General features: G+C 35.5%; 1 protein-coding gene across 5 annotated transcripts in view; it reads left to right on the forward strand.

Moving 5' to 3' along the window:
- The window catches only part of ATP8A1 (ATPase phospholipid transporting 8A1), a 114,718-nt gene that overhangs the window by 10,061 nt on the left and 82,069 nt on the right, over positions 1 to 22,588 (forward strand). For 2 of the 5 annotated variants that reach the window (XM_061346162.1, XM_061346164.1), the window contains exons 2-9: positions 240 to 354; positions 2,095 to 2,194; positions 4,725 to 4,823; positions 7,592 to 7,637; positions 11,746 to 11,786; positions 12,689 to 12,762; positions 17,504 to 17,573; positions 18,195 to 18,322. In XM_061346162.1, the coding sequence (XP_061202146.1) occupies positions 240 to 354; positions 2,095 to 2,194; positions 4,725 to 4,823; positions 7,592 to 7,637; positions 11,746 to 11,786; positions 12,689 to 12,762; positions 17,504 to 17,573; positions 18,195 to 18,322 (673 nt within the window). Of the gene's footprint in view, positions 1 to 239; positions 355 to 2,094; positions 2,195 to 4,724; positions 4,824 to 7,591; positions 7,638 to 11,745; positions 11,787 to 12,688; positions 12,763 to 15,610; positions 15,685 to 17,503; positions 17,574 to 18,194; positions 18,323 to 22,588 lie in introns of those variants that run through there. The other 3 variants (XM_061346161.1, XM_061346165.1, XM_061346166.1) reach the window with 3 other exon arrangements.

Here is a 22,588-nt window from a genome sequence, read left to right on the forward strand (position 1 = left end):
TCCATGGGATCTGATGTGATCAGTGAATTTTACAATTATTATTCAGGATTATAGCTTTACAAAGCACCTTGACTATATAATTTTTGGTTTTTTTTAATGGGTCATTAGTTGTGATAAATGTGAATGCACTGAGTTCACATTCACAATGAATGTCCTTTTTGGTCATGAAGTGCCTTGAGTCTTGTGTATGTGCATAAATATAAATCTATTTATATGGAAAATCATGTTGTGTTTTTCAGGCTATGAGAAGACAGATGATGTTTCAGAGAAAACTTCTCTAGCTGATCAAGAGGAACTGAGAACTATATTCATCAATCAGCCCCAGCTAACCAAATTCTGCAATAATCATGTCAGGTATTAATTAGTGGTTTTGTTAGTACATAATTTCATAACGTTGCACGCTATGTAACAAAAATGAAGTCTCAGACTCTGGAAGGGGGAATGAAGTGAAATGAGAGCAGTGGAACTGTTGCAATTGCAAACCTGACCTTCCAAATTTTTAGGAACAGGGTGAGGAGGGTATGGATGCTTTACAGCTGCACTGTCATCTTGTCCGTAGAGTATGGATTTCTTCTTCAGCTTTCAGCTGAGTTCATCTTTGAATGTATTTCTGGTAACTGGATGCCAATGCAGATGTACTTCACTTGGGCATGGCATGGTTTGTGTTTTGGAAACTCTTGTCTTTTTCAGTCAGCTAGTTACAATAAAACTGAGTTTGAATTTCAAGTTCAGGCTTTAGGACTCTGCTGATAGTTTATGTTGAGGTGTTGTGGTTGGTTTTTTTTCTTTTGTTGAATTTTAAGTCATGCACTGAATACTCATAAGTAACATGTTTAAATCTGGCAATGCCCTCAGTTCTGTTGTTGAAATTCAAAGTAAGTGTCAAAGATACCTCTGTCCTAAGTACATGTGTTTTCTGGAGGTACCTTTGATAGTATGCAAAAATTTTATACACATTAAAAATAATGGGGCTTTTCCATGGACTTGAGAAACTTTATAATGCTTTTTGTTTGTGTACAAAACTTTTTCACTTTTTTGCTTTGTTTCTTGACAGTGTTGAGCTTTTCTGCAGGATACATTCATGTCGCCCTTTAAATTGACTGTTCTATGCAAAGTCAAAGAAAATATTACTAACTTAAAAAGGGGTTGAAATATTCTTACAAGTCTTTTGCTTGTAAGTTTCTGACATGATTATTTTCACTATTATTGTTTTAGGACCTTAGGTGGTAGTGGTCTGTTCTTAAACAAGTGTAGGGCTGACAAAGAGCTGGGAGTTCAAACATTTTGTGATGATGGCTTAGCAGAGATTATTATGCTGGGATAAACTGTATTCTGTTCTTCCAAACTAGCAAAACTATACTTAATATCAAATATTTTGCAGTTTAAAATAATAAAAAAACCAACTTTCCATTCAGTGAAGGTTATCTTTTAACAGATTTTTGTAATTTTAATTATTTCTTAAACACACTGTTTCAGTTCAGTTGATCCTGTTGTTAGGTTTTTTTGCGTTGAGTCATGTAAATTCATACCCAGCGCGGAAGCTCCACAGCTCCTCAGACCTAATTTAGCACCCTCCTCATTATGCTTGTTATACCTTTTTCCTCATGAATTTTGTCTGAACTGGAGGCATTGTGCAGAGTTACCTGTCCAGTGTATGCCATGGCTTCCAGGGCACGGTACTTGTCTGGGCTCGAGAGCCTGCCCTACCTGCTCCCTGGTGTTGGCGTAACTGCTTGCCCACTGCCTTCTCTTTATTCTTTTCCTCTCCTCATTGCCTATAAACTGCATGGCAGCAGAGCTCAGCTGCTTTCCACAGAGCAGGCAGAGGTGATGAGGGAACTTCTTACCTCAGCATGGAAGCTGTGGGTGGCAGGCAGTTTTCTCTCTGTTATACATGTCATGGATGCCTGCAGGACCATCTCTGTAGAAGTCGTTCGGTTTCTCTTTTAGCCAAAACAAATCTGCTTGGTAGCACAGAAATCACAAGAGGTAGATAGTTTTATTTGAAAGTTTGCCTAACTGAGAGGAAAAGCATAATCTTGGAGAATTTTTTTGTAGTGTAATAACAGAGCGGGTGTTTTCTCTTTCTTTCAGCACTGCAAAGTACAACATAATCACATTCTTGCCAAGGTTCCTTTATTCCCAGTTCAGAAGAGCTGCTAATGCATTTTTTCTTTTTATTGCATTACTACAGGTAAGATAAAGAATTAGATACTAATGTTTGAAACATTTTAAGGGAGTATTTACACCATAGACAATGTTTTTGCAGAGATACTGAGGTTGGTGTGCTTGTTTTTTCTGAGCTAGTTAGCCTCTCAGTATTCTGTATTGTATGCTGTATTGTGCAGAAATACCTTTAATGAATGTTTGGGTTTGTGGGGCTTTTTTGCTTCTTGTAGATAACAAATTACACACAAAGATTTTTCTGTAAGAGAGGTTAAGTATAGCTGAAATACTTTTAGGTGAAAAAGACTGTTGTGACAGGAAAATCCCATTTAATAATACTTGCATACACAGAAAAAATCTTACCTCTGGTTGGCAACTTTCATAATAGAAGGTACCCCTAAAAAACTGAACTTAATGAACCTTAATCCTGTAGTCTGTTTTGAGAGGCAGGAGTTGCAGCTGAGGAGAAGTGAATATTTATTCTTAGAGTGAAGCTGATAAAGATTGAAGTTGAGCCTAGATAAAGAAAACAGCAGTGGAGTCTAGTACTATAGCAGCTACTTCCCATATGCCAGCTGGTTAGATGTGCTCCTTAGGAAGAAAGCATGCAGTCTTTTCCTATACATTCATTGTAGCTAGTATGTTTGTAAAAAAGGGCTATCCCTGATCCAACTTACTGAAAGTTTTTTGAAGTAGTACATAACTTTTGCAGATCTATCGGAGTTTTTCATTTTGCAGTAGTTCAGATTGATAAAGCAGATTGGGGTGGGTTCTGCTATTCTATGAATGCAGTAATTGATTGAACTGTGGGCAGATACAGTGATAATTACAATTGCCTAGTTCTGTATTACAATCATATTTGATTACAACACATTTTCTGTGCAGTTTATAGTGCAGTTTTTAGAATGTGCTGTTTTTTCTCTTGTGGAGATCATTGTGTTAGGAATTGACATACCAAACAAAAATTACTAATATAATGGCATATGTACTGCCCTGTGTTTTTTCTTCCTCGCTTCAGATGTTTTAGTAAGTAAAAGTTGTTTCCTCTGTGCTTAGGTTTCTTCGTTTCTACTGTAAGTGCTCGGAGCAGTTGCTTAGGATATATCTGCACAGATAACTTGCACTGTTTTCCACAGGGAAAAAAAAAAAAATCTGAAGTTCATAGTTTCACTAGGTTGTCTGCCTGCAAATCTGTGGCTTTTAAACATCCGTTTGACCACACGGGACATCTCAGGCTAATCCAGTGGTTTAGCAGTGTTTCTTGTGCTGCCACTGTGCACATCAAGCTCATGACTCGGAATGTGAGGTTTCAGAAGCTGTTTGAGGCTTGGCATGATCGGGTGAAAGGCGGGCAGGTAGGTATTTGGGGTGGAGGAAGTGGAATGTTAGGATTTATAAGCCCACCATCTGTCAGGTTATCAGTGATACTGAACAGGAGTAAGGAACATGAGGTAATGGAATGAGGGTACAAGGCGGATGCCCCTTTTGCTTTCATACTTTGCCTGGAAAAAAAAAAAATTGGAATGGGGGAATTCGGGCATACATGTAGAGGAATAAAAGGGTAGGAATAGCTGAAGAAGTGATATGTCCCTTTCCCTTGTAGCCAACACATAGACATTTGCCCAACAATAACTTTCTGCCTGGTTTCCATTTAATCGCTTGAAAAATGCGGTCTAGAGTAACCTGGAAAATAGAGGTCTATATTGGTCTCACTCCAAGAAACACAGGGTGTATATGTATGCATAATATCCTCTTTCTCTTTCAGAAGCATAGTGTGGTGGTAGCAAAATTTATATAAATCATAAGTAACAGTGTATGTTTTTCAGAACGTTTTATGAGGATGTCTTCTAACCACATTGAGGCATCACTTATTAGCATACTCTGCTTCCAAAGGTCTCATTGTAGTCAAATTGAATGCGTTTCCCATTATAAATCCGTTAAGGTAGCAATCCTCTCACCTAGCAATATCACCATTTAAGAGCTCTAGTCAATATAATTATGGATAAGCATCCATGTGTGTCACATAAGTAGCTGCATTTTCTCAGTATTTACGTACATTCACTTGCATCATCTATGCCAATACCTGCTTAGCAAAAATGGGTTTCTTACAAAGTCTGGCAGAAAGCAACTTTGTCAATTAATAACTAGTATGATACAAAATATTTTTTAGAGATTAAAACTGTAAGGAAGTAAAACTACCTCATACTTGTGTCCATTTTAACAAAAATCTGAACTGAAAAAATTGTTTTATAAATATATATTTTAATTTAATTTGAAATACAGAAGAGGAAGATGAATATTCCGCAGCCACCAAAACCTCTGAAAGCAACTGCTGAATACTATGCTATTTAAAATGCAAATTCTATTGTATCAGCTGCTTTTAAATTGAAGACAATAATCCTCTCTTGGAAATAATCAGCAACATGTGTAAAAAGTGAATCCAGTTGCCTTGTCTGTATTTGCACATAAAGTACCGATTCTTGTGTTAAAAATATATTTTCAATCAGCAATGCAAATAATTTTTCTTTTTTCTTTTTCTTTTTTTTTTTTTTAAATAGCAAATACCAGATGTGTCACCAACAGGCCGTTACACAACATTGGTCCCTCTTTTATTTATTTTAGCTGTAGCTGCAGTGAAGGAGATAATAGAGGATATTGTAAGTATTTAATACCAATATATTGAAAATAGCTTTCAATTTTTTCATAGATTATATTATAAAAATTTTGTTGAATAATTTGATGTTGGGCCATTCTTGCCTTATGGATGCTTTTGAAAGCTTCTGAAGCTACTTGAGATGAAATCTTTAGAACATGGTGTTACAGTTTTAAAGTGTGTTAACTATATATACATGTGACAGTAACATGGCAAAACAGAGACTGTTGTGTTTATTATATAGATTGTTTCTAGTCAACAGTTCTAGATAATGAAACGTATTTTCAAAGTGTGAACTGGAAAGACTCCACAGAACCCAGTCAAGACCAGAATATTGCCAGGTTTCTCAAACAATGGCTCTGCTAAAAGAAGATTGGAAGCTATTGAATTCATCTTGGGTGGAATCTTATTTTAAAACCAAATAACCTTTAAATACTTATTTTTTTAGTTTTTTGTTTGGCCCTTTTTTTTTTCCTCCCTTCACTGTTCCCTTGATTATTGTAACGGGTTGCAAGTGGTAGAGTCTTTCCCTGATCCTGGGAACATCATCTTTATTGTGTTTGAGCAGAATTACAATGTAGGTGCAGAAACATGATTAAGAGGAAGAGCGGTGAGCTGCAAATAAGCTCTGAAGTGGAGGGCAGCTTGTTACATGCTGCCTTCTTGCTGATACAGTGATCTCAGTCTTCTCAGTTACCTCTGTGAGTGTATGGCAGGCAAGATACCTTGTCCCTCAGGGTTGTGTTAACTCTTGGGCTGCAGAGTTGAGTGGTCCTGCAAGAGGCAACAGTGTTTCAAATAAATGTTTTTATTCTATGTTGCATTTGTAGTTTTGCTGCCAGATAGGCAGCTTCTCCTTAAATGTCTTTGTTGCTTTCTCTTTATGTAAACAAAATCACTTTTTAAAAAGCCATAAAATCAGTTCATGTTCTTTCAGATATTTTTAACCATTCTGCTGTTAATGCTTAGACTTGCACCATCTGTCAGTGTCTAGGCAAATATAAAACTGAGGTTGCTGCTAACTGCACAAAGTGTCCTTTTTTAAAAGTTACATCATCCACTTTGTTTTTCTTCCATTTGTTTCTACCATTTGCTCTTTGCAACTTGGAAGTGTGGAGTTTGACATGGGGTGGAAGACAGGGAAGAGGTTTAGTGTTTTTTGCATGTGTCAGCTATAACAATAAAATTCTCATTACCAAATACTACTGAGTTACCTAAAGGCATTTCAAATACTGTTTTTCTTTCTGTTAAGTTTACATTGTTTCAGCATGTAGTTGATTCCTGCTGCATTTAATTGGAAAGGAAAGAGATGAAGGAGCTGGTTGGGAGAATTTAGGTGCTAGTTTAAGGGCTCTGTGTGTGCAGGTGTGTGTGTATATATATGTGTGTGTGTGTGTGTGATGTAACTTCATGAATTTATCACACGGCTGAGTTTTTCGGACTGTAGTCCAAATAAAAATTATTTGCTTTGGTTTTGTAGTCAAACAGGTATGAAATTTAATGTTGCCTGCTGGTTATATCATGCAGGAATGTTTGACTGACACCTGCACTTTTTTTCCTGTGAAAGCTGAACTCTTCCTGCATAGTAAAATACTGTGTGTTCTCCCTCAACCTTTAATTTTTGTTATGCCTTAGTTTCTTTACACAGAGAGATACCCAAGATTATCTTCTTATACTAAAGCAAGATTAATTGGCTTTTGGATGGGAACTTTACATGTTGATACCAATAAATATACTTACCAAAATAACACTTTTGGCTTAAGAACCAAATGCTTCTTTTTCTGGAACGAAATCCCAAGATGCAGAAGGCATTATTCATGAACAGAATGTGTTTTCCATATATGCTTCAGAAGTGCTAGCAAAATTTGTGACATGCAGCGCTAGATTATCAGCTGTTTCCAATGATTTTCACCCATCATAGCTCAGAAAGAAACCGACATTAAACATTTACCTGTTTTAACCTGGAGGAGACTCTCCTCATGGGCCAAGAAACACCTGCTTTGATCAAGTTATTGTGCCTTCCCATTGATCAAAGGTTATTTATCTGTAAAATCAACCATCTTTTTGAAAGGTGAATCTGCTGATTATCTGTGAAAATCTTGTAAAAAGTAATACCTTAACTTAGTCTTTGCAAAGTGATAAGGTGGCCTTTTACGAGCTGCTAGCTCAGTTGTACCAGTATTTTATTTTAAATAAATCTGTTGAGTAGCTTAGCTTATTTTTCTTTAGTTTACAAGGTTGCTTCTGATTTTTCTTTGCATTTCAAAGGCATGAATTATGCAGCTCTATTCAAAAAGCTTACCTAAAACAGTTAATTCTATTTAAATTAATTTTCAAAATCATGTTCTTGCTCAGAAAAAACTGAGTTCATTACCCTTAAGTACTGTGTTTAAACTAGAAGTCTCCTAAGCTTTTTGTAGCTTAGAGACACTAGTAAGAAGAATGGTTCCACAATCTTTGCTCTGGTAGAATCATCTCCCAGGAAGGGGCACAGTTATGGTACACAAGTACACTGTTTCTTATATAAGGAGCTTGATTAGATAGCAGTTGCCCACATGGGAGAACATTTAAATAAAATGCAATTAGCCTGGAGCTGTGTGTGACTTTCCTAATGATCATAATTATGCAAGTAATCCATACTCATCTTTAAAATGTTTAAGTCAGTTTATTGAATTGATGAGTGGGAGGTGTGTTGCATGTGATTTTTATCTTAAGTGTGAAAGGTTTATGATGTCCATAGAAGTTTTTAACCACTGTGTATTTTTAATTTAGAAAAGGCATAAAGCTGATAATGCAGTGAACAAGAAACAAACTCAAGGTAGGAAATTTTTTTAAGCCAGTTAATAATTGTGGGTTGGGGAGGTGTTGTTTTTTGAATTCTTTGCAAATGATGGTAGTGTAATCTGAACTGCTGACAGGTGATTGAGTGAGAAATTGCTTATGCAGATTACATCAAAAGTTTAAATCTGAACGGTGGCAATAACAATTTGCAGTCACATTAGCCCCACTGAATGGAATACGTTCCAAATTTTTATGAGGTTCCTAAGAAACTTGAACATTTACTAAGTTAACACAGGTTATACTGTGGCTGTTAAAAGGTCATAATCACCACTGTGTTTAGTAGGTCTAGATTATGATGAAAAATCTATGCATTGCTGAATACACAAATCATATTGGGGATTTTTGACCATCAAATCTTGAACAATTCAATTTTGCGAAACTGCAGTTGGAAGGGTAAGTTATAAAATGGAACTGTCTTTCTGTGTTGCTTTGAAACTGTAGATAAAGATGAATAGAAGGGGTTTGGATTTTATTGTTATTTTGGTTTTTAATATGGAATCAATATAATGGTTTTATTAGAGATTACGAGATATTTAGGCAGTGTACCTAACCAAAAACTTTGCAATGTGATTATTTATTTTTTTAAATAGAGAACAGCTATTAATTTAGAGGATTATTATAGCTCAGAAAGTGAGAGAAATACTTTCTAAACATGTGTCTTGTGTAGGAAGTCTAAGTTTAAGTTCCTCCTTTGCTGCTTTTCAAGTTTTCATGTTACTTGTTCTGAGGCAGCCATCTCTTGATAGAGCTGGTCCTGGTTTTATAAACAGGAGGAGGAATAACCATCATGTGAATTTGATTGCAGCAGGTATGAAAAATACCACAAAGAGAAGAATCTTACATGGGATCTTATTTAAATAAGAAAGAAATGTAACCTCTAGTTTTTTAGGGAGGGATGCAGTCATTGACTAAAATTAATCAGAAATGTTTAACACTGCTAACTACTGGAAATGTCTCTGATTTAGAAACATAAATTCTAAAGCCCACCTAAATTGTACATAAGTTTTGAAGTTTACTGTAAAATATGGAGGATGGAGGGGGAAGATAAGTTATGAAACTACTGAGCATGTAACTGAAAAAGAGAACGAGACAAATCTATTGACTGAAACCACTGGGAACAGAAATCTCAAGAGAACAGGCCTGGAGAAATAGATAACCTCTTATCTATACATAAAAAACAAAGGAAAGCTTAATTTAGACATCTAAAATTCTTTCATCAAATGTTACTAGCTTTGGAGATTGCAACCAGCGGTTTTAGGTAGCAGTGAATCTCAGAGTGCTTTTTAGTTTTTTCTGTAGTTTATTCAGAGTGTACAGAGTTTAAAATTGATAAAAGTCTTATTTTAATGTCTTTCCTGCCTCTTCTCCTTGGTTGCCTCTCATTAGGCTCTTTGGTGACTGTTTATAAAATTCCTGAATGTTCATGCATGCAAAGGAGCATCTTGGGAGTTGAAATGTAATGAGGATATATAAATATTGCTAGTACTGAGAAACAAGTTTCTTAAGCTAATGTGGGATTCACTTAACTACAACATCAGTCTTACCATACTGTCAAAGCAATATTTCAATGTATTGTCAAATAGAGTCCATTGTCAAAGCAATAATTACAAAGTCAATCAGTGTGGTACTCCTTTTTATTTTTTTGCCATGTATTCAGCAGTTCTGTAACCCTGGAAAGTAACGCTACATAAAATATGCTTAGTACATTATATATCCATCTCCACCTTCCATTGTCTTTTAAATGTATGAAACTGTTAATGAAATGACAGTTGCATGTATAGATTCTGTATATGGGTTTCCCTTCATCTGTTTATTCCTTAAAGACCATCTGTATCTCCATTAACCTTAAGTATTTAACTTTCTAAATTTCAGTTACTATAAAAAACTTTTGCAGAGGATTTTGATTTATTAGGCTGCATTAGGGATGATTTTTGTTACCTCAGGCTGCATACATACACAGCAGGACACTGGCAGACAGTCTGATGTAACGAAATACATATTTCTGCAGTGTGGTGAAGTTGTCTTGTGTAGGGCAGATGGAGCATGCTTTTGAAAGTTAGAGACAGCTAAAAATGGGAAATACAAATGTGAAAGCCAGGCTGCAGAAGACTTTATGGCACAAGTTCTCTTAACTGTTACATAAAAGGAATATAGCATCACCACTTCTTTTTTGGGTCTTATAAAAAATGGGTTTAATTGAATGTCAGTATATGTTAATTTTGCTTAGAAGTCACTGGATCAAGCTAGGGTTAGAGCACTCTTGAGATTTCAGGTGTCTCATATTTTCATGAGTCTGACTCATCCGTTTGTGAGCTGATTTGAACCAGCTAAACCAGCAGGAAACAAATCCAGAATGAAAAGCTGACAGTTTCCTTCCATTTAGTAGGTTAAACTGACTCATCAAAGTGTCCAACACCAGAGGCAGCATGCATTAAGCAATGTGGGGCATGCACCTTTGCATGGGGTGAGGGCAGAACAGAACCTTCCCTTTGCAGTGGCAATGCTATGTTAGGGCAGCTTGGCAGCATATGAAACAGCCTTAGGGTGTATTTCAGCAGTGCAAGTGCTTCTGCAGCCAGCACTTCATAAGAAGTCCTTGGCCACCTCTGGGAGCTTATAAATAAGACCTGCAGAACTCCACTGACAGTTATTCTACTATAGCTATTTGTGAGATTTAGTCATCTGGATTGCAGCAAGGTATATTTTTAATCCTCATCAGTTCTTTCATCCGGTTGGTACCATGTCCCCACAAAGAATATTGCTAGCACAAACAAATGGAAGTAGGTGGTGGCACAGTTATCAGACCTCTTGGGTTCCTTAAGGACACTATTACAACCAGTCCTCGTTCTGGATCTGTCGTTTTCCCAGTGAAGGTACATTGTCAAAACAGATTTTGTGTAATGATCAGCTGTTTGGTGAGACAGTCATTAAAAGATCTTGCTTACTGTCTGAAAGGGAGACTGCTCTATTTACCATCCCCCTGAGCATATCAGCACTAAACACACGGGAAGGAAGGGTAAAAAAATTTATCTTATCCCGAAGAATTATTAAGCAGGTTAGATAATGACTCACCAAACTGTTGAAGTACAGGAAGAGGGGTTCATTCTGGACAGAACCTCAAGGAAGATGTAGATATAAACTCTGTATGTATTCCCACATTTTGATCCAATTTTTTGAAATCAGCATGTGCTTGCATAAGAACTGGATCCTGATCAGGTATTTAAGATAAGCATCCTGACAGTTTGAAAGCTGGGGGACACAGTGAAAGAGAACCTCTTGGATCTATCTGAGTACTGATTCATGGTAGTACATTTTCTTTTCATTTCAGTTTCTTTTTGCCTATGAATCTTAAATAGCTTTGTAACTAGGGCTAATCATAAAAAGTCACTTTTATTATTCTCTGAAAAGGCAGTCTTGGCAATTAACTGGCAAACAAGGCATGGATTTTGTATCATGGTAGTAATACTTAAAACTAGAGTTGTGGAGCTTGCTTGCAATAAAAATTGCTAGTGCCAGGTAAAATCAATACTAAATCTTCGATGGCATGGGTTGATCTGGGGGATTTCCAATATGTTTATGGAGGAGATGGCTGCAATGTTCCTGAATTTCTCTGACATACCAGGAGCAGTATAAACAGTTGAATGCTAAGAAGCCTGCTGGTGACTTTTTATGGATCTTTTTTGCATGAGCATCATCAATATTTGAACTGTGAAAAAAAAATTTGGTTGATTTCTCTTCCACAATAACTTCATAACTTTTTCACTTTGCCACTTTTTATTCCAATTACTAATTTATTTTTTAGAACACCACATTATCATACAATCTATATCAGGTTTAATTGATTCTTAAACCCGGTAAAATGTCGTCATTGACTTCTACTAAGATTCTATGGTACAAAAACTAATATACAGAACATGCTCTGTAAAATTGGAATGTTTGACCTGAAGTCATAGAAACGAAGCATGCTGTAAAATGTTGTGTAAATGGGCTGTGTTTGTTTTTCATATGGAGTTTAACACATACCTGTATACTGCAGTTAGAGAATTTTCCCGTTGTACAATCTTTCTTATTTCCTGTTTTTTCAGTACTACGAAATGGTGCATGGGAGATTGTCCACTGGGAAAAGGTATGTGTCTGTATTGGTGACTGTTAGAGCATAATGCATATTTAATATTTGCTTTGTTTCTCCAAATGATTGTCATCAGTAAGAATTAACTGGTACGATGGGGAAGGTATAGTCTTTTGTAATTTATTTTTTGTTAATACTTTTCTCTTAAAATGTACTTTTAAGTCAAATCAGTTTTGATATGAGTAAGGCAAAACTGCTGTTCTGTGGTTGACTTTAAGTTCAGTGAAAAATAGCTTAAATAATACGATTAACTTGGTAAAATTATGCAGTCTTATAGTAGTATTTGGTGTGCCAAAGCAGGAGCTTCTTTTCGGTAACCAATTACTTTGTGTTCAATGAACTTCTTTGGCTTAAATCCTGAGAACTTTAAAGACTGTTACATAGTGGCTAGAAAGGGACTGTTAAAGGTAACTTTAAAGGACTAGATGTTATCATTCCAGGCTAGTCCCCCTAGTTGTACTAGCTTCCATACCTGAAAACTTGAATAAAAATTGACCCACAGTAATTTGGAGACAAGGTTCTGCTGAAATTGATTTGTATCCTTGGAGAAGCAAGGATACAGTATGTAGTGTAATGCAACTGAGCTGTGATCTTAGGGGAGATTAATTTCTTCTTTAACTCAGCTTCAGTCTTCCCGTAAAGAATTTTGCAATAACTAGCAGAAGTAAAGAACTGCATAAAGAAGGTCAGGATTAAGACTGTTTAAAAAATCTAACTGATCTCCAAAGAGTTTCAATGACCTCTGAGTCACTGGAATACCTAATACCTTTACGCTTTTCTAAGTGCGTGTTTCTATCAGTCTTTCTAGCAAATTCAACAGGTAAATATTTACTGTGCTGAAAACAAAGGGATAACAGACTTTGTTTGAGACCATTAACCAATTCCCAGTTTTCTTTCAGGTAGATGTTGGAGATATAGTTGTAATAAAAGGCAAAGAGTATATACCTGCTGACACTGTACTGCTCTCATCAAGGTAGAGATGCCCACTGATGCTTACAATGTAGAGGCTGGTTTCTCTACCCTGCATTTATTTATTTATTTGTGATTGTTCCAAGGAAATAAAGAATAAACAAAAATGCTGCTGTTTTGAAGTGTAGCCTTTTGTTCATTCTGGCATTTATTTTAAGGCAGTGTTTCTTTAAACTGTGACAGTTACAGTTTTAAGATTACACTGGCATTCAATTTACCCAGAAGAAAAACAATATATAGTTTTATTGTTGAATATAATACAAAAAAGGGTGATTCTTCTAAAAATTGGACTTCAACTGGCATATTTAAACTGTTTGGCTTTTTGGTGTGGGCCTAACAAATTTTGTGCTATAAATAAATTAGAATTGATATATTACAGGGAACTGACATGGTTTTTAATGGATATAGTCATCATTTTGATTGTTGAATCAGGAAAAAAGTGATTGTGAGATGTGGATGATCAAATTAGTGCTGTCTTTGTGAACTGAATATTTACTTAATTCTCATATACACATGTAATATGAATAATTTCAGCACTGAAAGCAAAACTTGATTTATAGCATGAAATGTTTTGATAATAAGTTCTTTTTACATGAACAATCAGAGGTTGTTTATCATCATTTCCTTGGACAGTTTTATTTAAGAAATCCACATCTTATGTGGAAGATGGACATTTTTCAACATCTATTTGATCAGGTCAATAGACAACATATTTTAAGAAGTGTTTTAATGAAGATTACTTAAATATGATCAATAACATTCTGATTTATTACTCTACATTTATAGTGCAATTTCCATGTTTTTTCTGGCACAAGCGGAAGCATTATTGTCAAGTGTATGATTCTGAATTAGGTATAAACCTGCTATGATCCCACTGAAGTTAATGAATTCAGTCATACATACAATTAAGAAGGTTAGGATCTTACCTGGTTTTGTGACTAGACTGTAGCATAGAATAGTACCTTTTTTATTCCTCCATCCATCAAATTTAAGTGTTGCGGTTTCTAAAGCACTTCTATTATTATTGTCAAGTGTAAAATAGTTGCCATATAATACAATGAATTTTCCCCACAGTCTATCTTCAGTGCTAATGTTTGTCATAACTTAGCTGGTTTTGTATAGAGTATCCTCAATAAACTTTTACTTCTGCAGTTTGAGAAGCATTTATAAATTTTATTGGTGCTTCTCCACCAAGATCTTCTTTGGCAATACACCATGCAGCAAGAACACTTGTTCTGTTGGCCTGATAATAGCTTATGTCATGCTAACCGGAGTGTCTTACAGGCAGAAAAGGTTACATCCTCTCAGATCAGCTTCTTTGAAATCTGAGCAAACTCCTAAATTTGAGTCTTTGCCTTGATGTTTTCTCTTGTGTGCCTTTTTGGATTTGGGGGCCACTTCCATCACGGTGTTCTCCATTTGTAGTTTATACACAGAAAATTATCAGCTGCCTGCAAAACTATCACTCTGAGCCTTGTCCCCCTTCTAGAGGAATCCTATGTCATAGAATCATAGAGTACTTAGGGTTGGAAAGGACCTTAAGATCATCTGGTTCCAACCCTCCTGCCATGGGCAGGGACACCTCCTGCTAAACCATGTCACCCAAGGCTCTGTCCAACGTGGCCTTGAACACCACCAGGGGTGGATCATTCACAGTTTCCTTGGGCAACCCATTCCAGTTCTGGCCACACTCCTTTTGATGCAGCCCAGGATACGGTTGGCTTTCTGGGCTGCAAGCACACACTGCTGGCTCATGTAAAGTTTCTCATTGACCAACACCCCCAAGTCATGTTCTGATATATTGAAGTAAGAGCTGCTACTGGACTTGGCCAAGATCATTACCTCTTTGTTTAACCTCTCTTTACAGCCCTTGTCAGAACACACTGTCCCAGCTTTGACCATTACTCACCTTGACTTTTCCTGTTAGGTTTTCTTCTAGGATCCAGTTTTCAAAGGAGACTCCTTGAATCATGATTGCTTTTCTGGGCCCCGTTCAGGCATTTCTTCGAGCTACAGCTTCCTTCTTAGTTGTATTGCTAGGGTCCTGTTGCAGCCCTCCTTCCAGGAGAGAAGCCTGTGCTACTTACATTACCTATAATGTGCTCTCTTTCTCGTCTCCATGTAGCCGTGCATTCTCCAGGAAGACAGTATTCCTGTTTTTTTGCATTCCAGGTGTTTATTAGTCCCTAATTACAGTTTAGGTTTCAATAGCAATGCAAGCTTGTGGGCTTGGTTTTAATTCAAATTAATAGCATTTGGTTCCTTTTACTAGCAATAGCAGTTTCTGGAGAATAAGAGGCTCTTAATTATTTTAGGAAATTATAATCTCTTTACACCGGAAGGATACAAACCTCTGAGATTTGATTCTGTTTGGTTCTTGCTGATTTATTGTGCACAGAAATTTACAAAGCTGAAGCAAAACACAATAATATTCAGCATGTCTACATAGAAAAGGTTCTTATCATCTGACTTTCTGAAAAAATCTTGGGAAATCTTTTGTTGTGGCTTTTATTTTTATAGATAATGTATGGAGTATCTAAAAACTTTGTCAGTTGAGAAATAAGCATAACAGCTTTTTATTTTTACTGTACAATGTCAATGTGTTCTGCAGGTTAAAATCAGTGCCTTAGAGTAAAACCATATAATTGAGTAAAAATGAAAATATTCTAGCTCTTTTCTTTCTGACCTGATTAGAATAGATTTTGAAAAAATTGTTATCAGACATTTTAATTAACATGTATTGTTTGAATAATAATTTCAAACTCTGTCTTTTTGTCTTTGTCCATTTTTGTTTTGTTTTTTCCACGTCACTTATTTTTCTGTTCTAATCATTTTCAAACTGGGATATGTAGGTGGCAGTAGGGGAAGTAGTGAAAGTGACCAATGGGGAACATCTCCCAGCTGATCTCATCAGTCTGTCATCAAGGTTAGAATTAATTAGTTTCACAGGAGACGTGTAAGTGGGTCCTCATATACCAAATATGAAGAAGGCTGCCATATTGATAACAGTTGCTTTGCTGTTCAGCTTTCTTCAACAAAACCCACACATTTATAAAATTAGAAGGGGTTGAGTTGATAAAAATGCAGATCATTGAAGTGTAAATACATGATAACACTACAAGAAATCAAAATTTCAGTCCTCTTTGCACTACTGCCATGAAATTTTGTCAAACAAGTTGTCATTGATTAAACACACGGTAAGACACCAGTATAAATATATTTTTAATTCCTTAGAGCAAATTAAGAATATCCATGTTTATACCAACCCACTATTTTCAGCAAAGAATACAGTTTAATGTTGGTAGGACTGGTAGAGGACCCTCTGCACAAACTGGATGTTGCACAACTTCTGCTGCATGCAATGGCAAAAGCAGCACTGTTCTTGCGTATTGTGACAAAATGCATGTTTCTTAGATGTGTCAGCTTTCTGCTATTGTCTGCTCTGTTACCGCACTTTGTTTTTCCATAATAAATCAATGGGCCTGCCTTGATCTAATTGTAACTTACTTACTTTGGTGGTCACTGCTATCTGCTACAGTAATTACAATTAAGCATGTGTCTCACTTGAAATGGCTTTGCTGCCTCAGTCTGTTTTAAAAGTGCTTCACAAAAATACTGTTTTTATATTAACCAATAAAAATGCTAGAATTATAATGATGGTTTATACAAGTGATTCCATCCAAACAATCTAAACAGAGGTTATTTACATTTTAGAAAAGTTTGCCAGGAAACACTAGTTTGAAAGCAGTATATCACTTTTTAATACATTTGCTTTACAAAAAAATGCGTTAGAATAACCTACTTAATTTTATCCTGCAATCAGAAGGCACTGTTGCATTAAGAAAGGAAATTTTGCAAAATGCTTGGTGCTTGAATTTCGGGCTGCAAAGAAGGAAAATACTAGAAGCTTTAGAGTGGTGTAGGGAGTAAACATTCATTCTTTTAAGCTGTAAGGGGGTTTTATGACTCATTTCATCCTTTATAGGATCAAAACATCAATTTGTTGTAGATGTAAGTAGGAGGTGCTCTGTCTTCATGCCCAAAAATGGGAGCTGATGAGTACTTCAGAAATCCTGTCCTCTTGCAGAAGAGTCATGTCCTGCTGTATCTCTGTTGTCCTGGTCAAGAGATTTATAATGGTTGTAATATGATTTAAATTTTAAAAGTATTTTACAGAAGATAAAATTGCTGCTGTGTTTCATATCAGAAAATTGTATTGAAAAAGTTTATTGCAAAGAATAAGCCATTTATCAGTGTTAAATAGATTAACCATTCCACTAATAATGTTCTGCATAAACTTAAAACCTTTAATTTATAAAATAGCCTTTTAAACTTCTTAAAGGGCATATTTAAAAAACTAATATGTCATCCATAAATAATACTTTTTTTATAAAAGAACCTTTTACACAAAATCTTCCATGTCTAAACTACTTCTGCCTACACGAGTAGGCACTGCAAAGCACCATACTTGTGTCTGTATCTTAATCTCATACAATAACCTGGAAAGCTTTTGCTGTATACAGCATCTTTAGCATTAAGTTTTTAGGAAAAACTTTTTTTTTTTTAAGGCAAACTTTTCTGAAAGTGTAAAGTACTGCCAATTTTTACAGATTTGCCTGTAAATTTGTTTTGAAGATTTGATAAAAAAAATAAATCTGATTTCCTAAATAGGCATTAAGAGACTACAGAAAGTTTGTGAATTTTGATAGTATCATTTAAAATTAAGGATTTTGTTTTCTTAATAGTGAACCACAGGCTATGTGCTACATCGAAACATCTAACTTAGATGGTGAGACAAACTTAAAAATTCGCCAGGTATGAATTTAATTTTTGAGAATACTCCTAATATTTTCATTTGTTTATAAAAACTTCTTTTACAGCATTAATGGCTGGTTTAGAAGGTTTGAATTACAGTGGTTTGAATAAAAGGCTGTAGGTTATTGGCATCGTAAAAGTTTTTGCTGAATTAATCAAGTGGAAGGAATCAATGTACTCCTAAGTCATGCTTTGTGCTTTGTTTGGGGGCTCTTTCTTTGGAAAAATAGGTAGAAATATTAGTAGTTTGGGTATTGGCTTTGTTTTTACAGGATAAGTGATAGATAAACCATGCAGAAAGAAGCTGGTAGTGCCAGTATTACCCGTCAGAGGCAAGAAGGGAATATAATTTTTTGACTGAGTGCATTGTCTGTACTCAGGGACATTCTCGCTGAGCTATATGACTGGTTACAACCCAGTCTTCGTCATGATGCTGTAAGATACTAAGGTGACTTTTTCACTGTCTTTAGCATCCAGCAGTGTGACAGCAAAGTGTTGCATTCCCATTTTGCTGCCATAGGGGTTCTGGTTTTCTAGTCTTGCGCCATCGAATACCCACTACATACATTTTTATATTGGAAAGTGATTCTTACTGTAATGACAAACAAATTTTGTTTACAGGGTTTGCCACTAACATCAGACATAAAGGACATAGAAAGCTTGATGAGTCTTTCTGGCAGAATTGAATGTGAGAGCCCAAACCGACACCTCTATGATTTTGTTGGAAACATCAGACTGGATGGGCATGGGTATGTAGATCCAAGGAAGATGACCTCTTGGGAGATTCAGTCTATCAGTAGATGAATATATGTTACTAAACTATTCAAGTTTAAATATGAGAAGTCTGTCCTGCTAAGACTAGAAAAGAAAACATCTTTTCTGATGTATTCTTTATTCTTTAAAAACAAAACAAAAAAACTGAGGGATAAAAACTTACTTCTAATGTCTAGAACTTCAATTTTGTACTAGTTGGCCTTCAGAAAGCAATAGCTATTAACAGTAGATGAGAGTGCTATTAAAATTGTAATAGTCATGGAAATGTGTATCTAGTAACTCACTTAAATATCTGATATCTCTTCTGTTAAGTTTCTATTACAGAAGCTGAGTAGAAGTAGTTTTTCGTCTGGGTTTTTTGGTGTTTTTTTTATTGCTGTTTTCTTTTCTTTGTCTAAATATGGAGTGAAATTGAGTCCATCACTGTATACCTCAAATTCTTCTAATTTGGTACCTGAAAGACATTTAATACCTTAACTCACTGAAAGTATGTTTCTGTAATAATAGACTGCTTCAGTGCAATTACAACATACATACTTGTAAAACTGCTTCAAAAATTCTTAAAATACTTAAGTGCTTAGTAAATATTCATATTTAGAGTCCTCTATGGGTTTGAACAGAATGTGGTACATTAGGAGTGTAAAGTTCATTACTAGATCCAGAATTGTTGAGTCATTCATTCCCAAAGATTTACAGGATTTCTTTTTTCTTTGGTAGGCATGTATTTTTCCATATACAATATTACTTGTGTTTGTGGGTTTAGAGTGATATGTATGGTGCTAACTAATTATTAAATACTTTTTTTTTAAACTCCTTCCCCTTAATATTCCTTGTTTTATTTACTGATTTCTTACAGATGCATTCCAGGAGTTTTCAGTCGCAAGAGTGTGGATCTATTATAATTCCACTGTATTTGTCGTTAAGAAGCGAAAAACATTTACCTGTAATTCTTCTCTGAAGGTAATAGTTATAATAGATCCACACATTCATCTTTCCTCCCTGGCTAGAGGGGAAAACGTACTTTTCAATCTCATTACTTAATTTTAAGAATTAAATTTCTTTAAAAAGAAACATGGAATGTGCTGATGGCCATTATGCCTGAAGAATGTGTAGGAGCACGCCATCTGCTGGTCAAGCAGTTTTTCATTTGGGAAACAGTTTTGGAATATTTTGAACATAGTTCCTGTGCAGTAGAATAGTTCCAAAAGTGTGGCTCTAATATAATATTTACCTTCAGTGAAAAAGAATTGCAGGTAAGTAACTGTTTTTGGATCCTGATCCCAGCTCTGAAAAATAAGAGATAAGTTCTCTTTCTGTCCATATTAGAGGTAGCACAGATTCATCTAACCGGTAGACATTCAGATCTTTAAGACCTTCCTACCAGGTTGTGTAGCTGCAACTGTTGCGATTTCCACCTTATCCACTGCCATCTTAAAACTTTTGCAAAAGCAATAGAGAATACTTAAAATGCATCTCCCTCTTCTTTCTTCTTTTCCTTTAGATAACTCATTGCAGTGCCAGAAATGTTGTGTCTGGGTGATTTTTTCAGTCTTTTCTTTTTATCTTCATGGGAGAGCGACTCAAAAAAACAAAGGTCCTCTTTTTTTTTTTCTTCTCATTTTTAATTCTTAATATTCAAGGAGGTAGAACCTCACTACAGTTATTTTGCCTTATGGCTAAATCTGTGGACAGAGGCCAAAAAACTTTTCTTTGTATCCTCCAAAGTATACAGCTCTTTGTTGTGCTCATGAATATACAGAAGCACCTCAGCTTGTTTTCAGTCAATGAAGACAGTTAGCTATAAAAAGAAGAAAAGTTCTTTAGCTTGGATAAATGTGAAATTATAGTTAGACAATGGCTCAGAGAGGAAGGATGAGCAAGTTAAAAGCAAGGGCAGATATTTTTTATACACACCTAAAGTAAATGTTTTCCTGAAGGCATTCTTAAACAAATTTTGGGTAAAAATGAAGTATGAAAACATTTTGGTATGTAAGCCTTCAAATGTGTCTTAGAAATTATGAGTTTTTAATATACCCTTGACAGCTCTGGCAGGAAAATATGCTGAAAGGGTAATATTTCCTATTGAGAACATCCCTTACTGGATACAACCCAGGTATGTTGCTGATGAGTTCTTAGTTATGTAGCATACAAGAAGGATCAGATGAGTTGGAGCAGTTTTGACAACGCTGAGACTGGGAAATAGTGACTTACTAGCTCCATCAAGTCATCACACCATCTCCTTATTAGAGTGTTACTGAGGATCATTATCATGACACCAGTTAGATCTGGACATTCTATGCCCCTGGTTTTGCTTTCTGTTTTCCTTTTCTCCAGGTCTGATGGAGACAGGTCCCAATTCACTTCTGATTGTCTTCCCAGTAACAGACTCTTAAGGATAAATTCCTGTCCCAAAGTGCAGAATTGGGACAGTTGGAGAATTTGAGAGTGTCCCAGTGGAAAAAAAGAATCAATGGTTCCTGCAATAGAAAAGACTTCATTGCATATTGTTCATATTTCTTAAGAAAACAAAGGGGAAGATACAGAAAGAGACAAAGAACTCCTCTAACTCTTCAAAGAAGAAAAATATTAAGAGTGGAAGGTTTTGCCTTCTTGAATTACTAGAAGGGCCAGAAAGTCTTTTGGCCTTCCAGAGAAGGTCCATAGTTGAAAAGGTTTCCAGTCTGTCCGTGGGAGACTTGCATATAACCAAAGAAAGTTATTTTTCTTTCTCCTTCTGTGGCATTCATGTTAGTGTTAATAGGCTAAGAATATCTAATTATTCTTGGAATGACAGGTAATCCATCCCTTATCTGAAATGTTTGCCTGTTGTCTGATGGTCCAGAAGACTTAGAATAATTCTGCAAGAATGCAAATGGATAAGTATAATTTCAGAAGCAATCTTTGATGGCAACAGGAGTCTCTCTTAATGATTCTTGGGTAATTCAAACCCCAGCAGTTCCTTTCATACTTGAAAATACATTTCTCTTAATTTTGCCATGATATGAACAAATCTGAAGTGCAAGAGCAGCTCGGGTCAGATTTAGAGAGCAAGTAAATTTCAGTATGTTTTCTATTTCTGTTTTCTTTCCTGATGCCTTCTTTTGATGAAATGCCTGCAGCTGGAAATATATTCTATAACAATATCATTCAGTTTCAGTTGCTGAAACATACTTAGTTGATGGGGAGGATGATTCCTTAAACAGCCAGTTTGGTCCATGCTAGTTTCCTCAAAAGTGAACTAAGCTGTAGTGGGGTGGTATTTGTTGGTTGTTCTGGTTTTTATGGAAGAACACTCTTTTTTTTTTTCTCTAGTTTCTGCAAGAGCTGATTCAAAAAACTTGTATTGCCACCACTGCTAATTTTAGGGGAGGAATAATGTGTTGTTTCCTCTTTACTTGTGCTCTTTGAATCTTGAAAGCTTGTGTGTGAGAGGAGGGAAAGGGGCATAATGATCCAGAGGAAATTACTACTTGAGATTTATTTACTGCGACTGACTTAATGATCTTTGTGCTATCAGAAATGTTATCAAATATCATGACTTCCTCAGACTTTTTATAGCTTATGTGTCAGATACAGTTGCTGTCAGTAAGCAGTTTGTGATCTTCATAATGTGTTGGTTTCAAACAACTGTAGAGATCATAGTTTTAGATAAGAATGCTGAACAGTAGAACACTATTGACAAGTCTGAACTTCTAGATGGTATTTATAGAAAGGAAAGTGCCAAAATAAGGTATTGTTTGTGTCAAGAAAAGAGTAATAATAATTAATTTTTTTTCTATTTTAAGAAAAACCTGAGCTACAGTATATGAATTAAGTCAGCTGTCTGAATTTAATACAGTTAATTAAATGTTTGCAATGTCTTTTGAGGTTTCATAGCTTATTTACTCAGTGCAGTTCTAAAGAGTAGCACAAGTAAATGTAGCTGGTTTTGCAATTTAAAGAAGGTGAAGAAAATATGTTGTGAATTTTAAGTAATTATGTTCATAAAGGATATTTATTTCACTGGAAGAGTGGATAAAGCTAAAGAGTTCAGAAAATTATTTTATTTGAAAATTGCTTTGGAAGATTTTTATAAGAGTAGACTTGGGGAAAAAAGCTTAATAATTTTAAATCACAGGAAAAATAGCCTTTTATAGTTTCAGTATGCTAGTAGTACCATATCAAAATTAGTCCATAGACAAAATGAACTGGTAAGTAATATTTTTCATACTTAATTTTCTTAGGCTTGCTTTTAACTGACA

The sequence above is a fragment of the Neopsephotus bourkii genome, unplaced genomic scaffold, assembly GCF_033783945.1.
Source record: "Neopsephotus bourkii isolate Nb327-2 ecotype Australia unplaced genomic scaffold, CSIRO-AGI_Nbou_v1 NB_259, whole genome shotgun sequence".
NCBI classification, from domain to species: Eukaryota; Metazoa; Chordata; class Aves; order Psittaciformes; family Psittacidae; genus Neopsephotus; species Neopsephotus bourkii.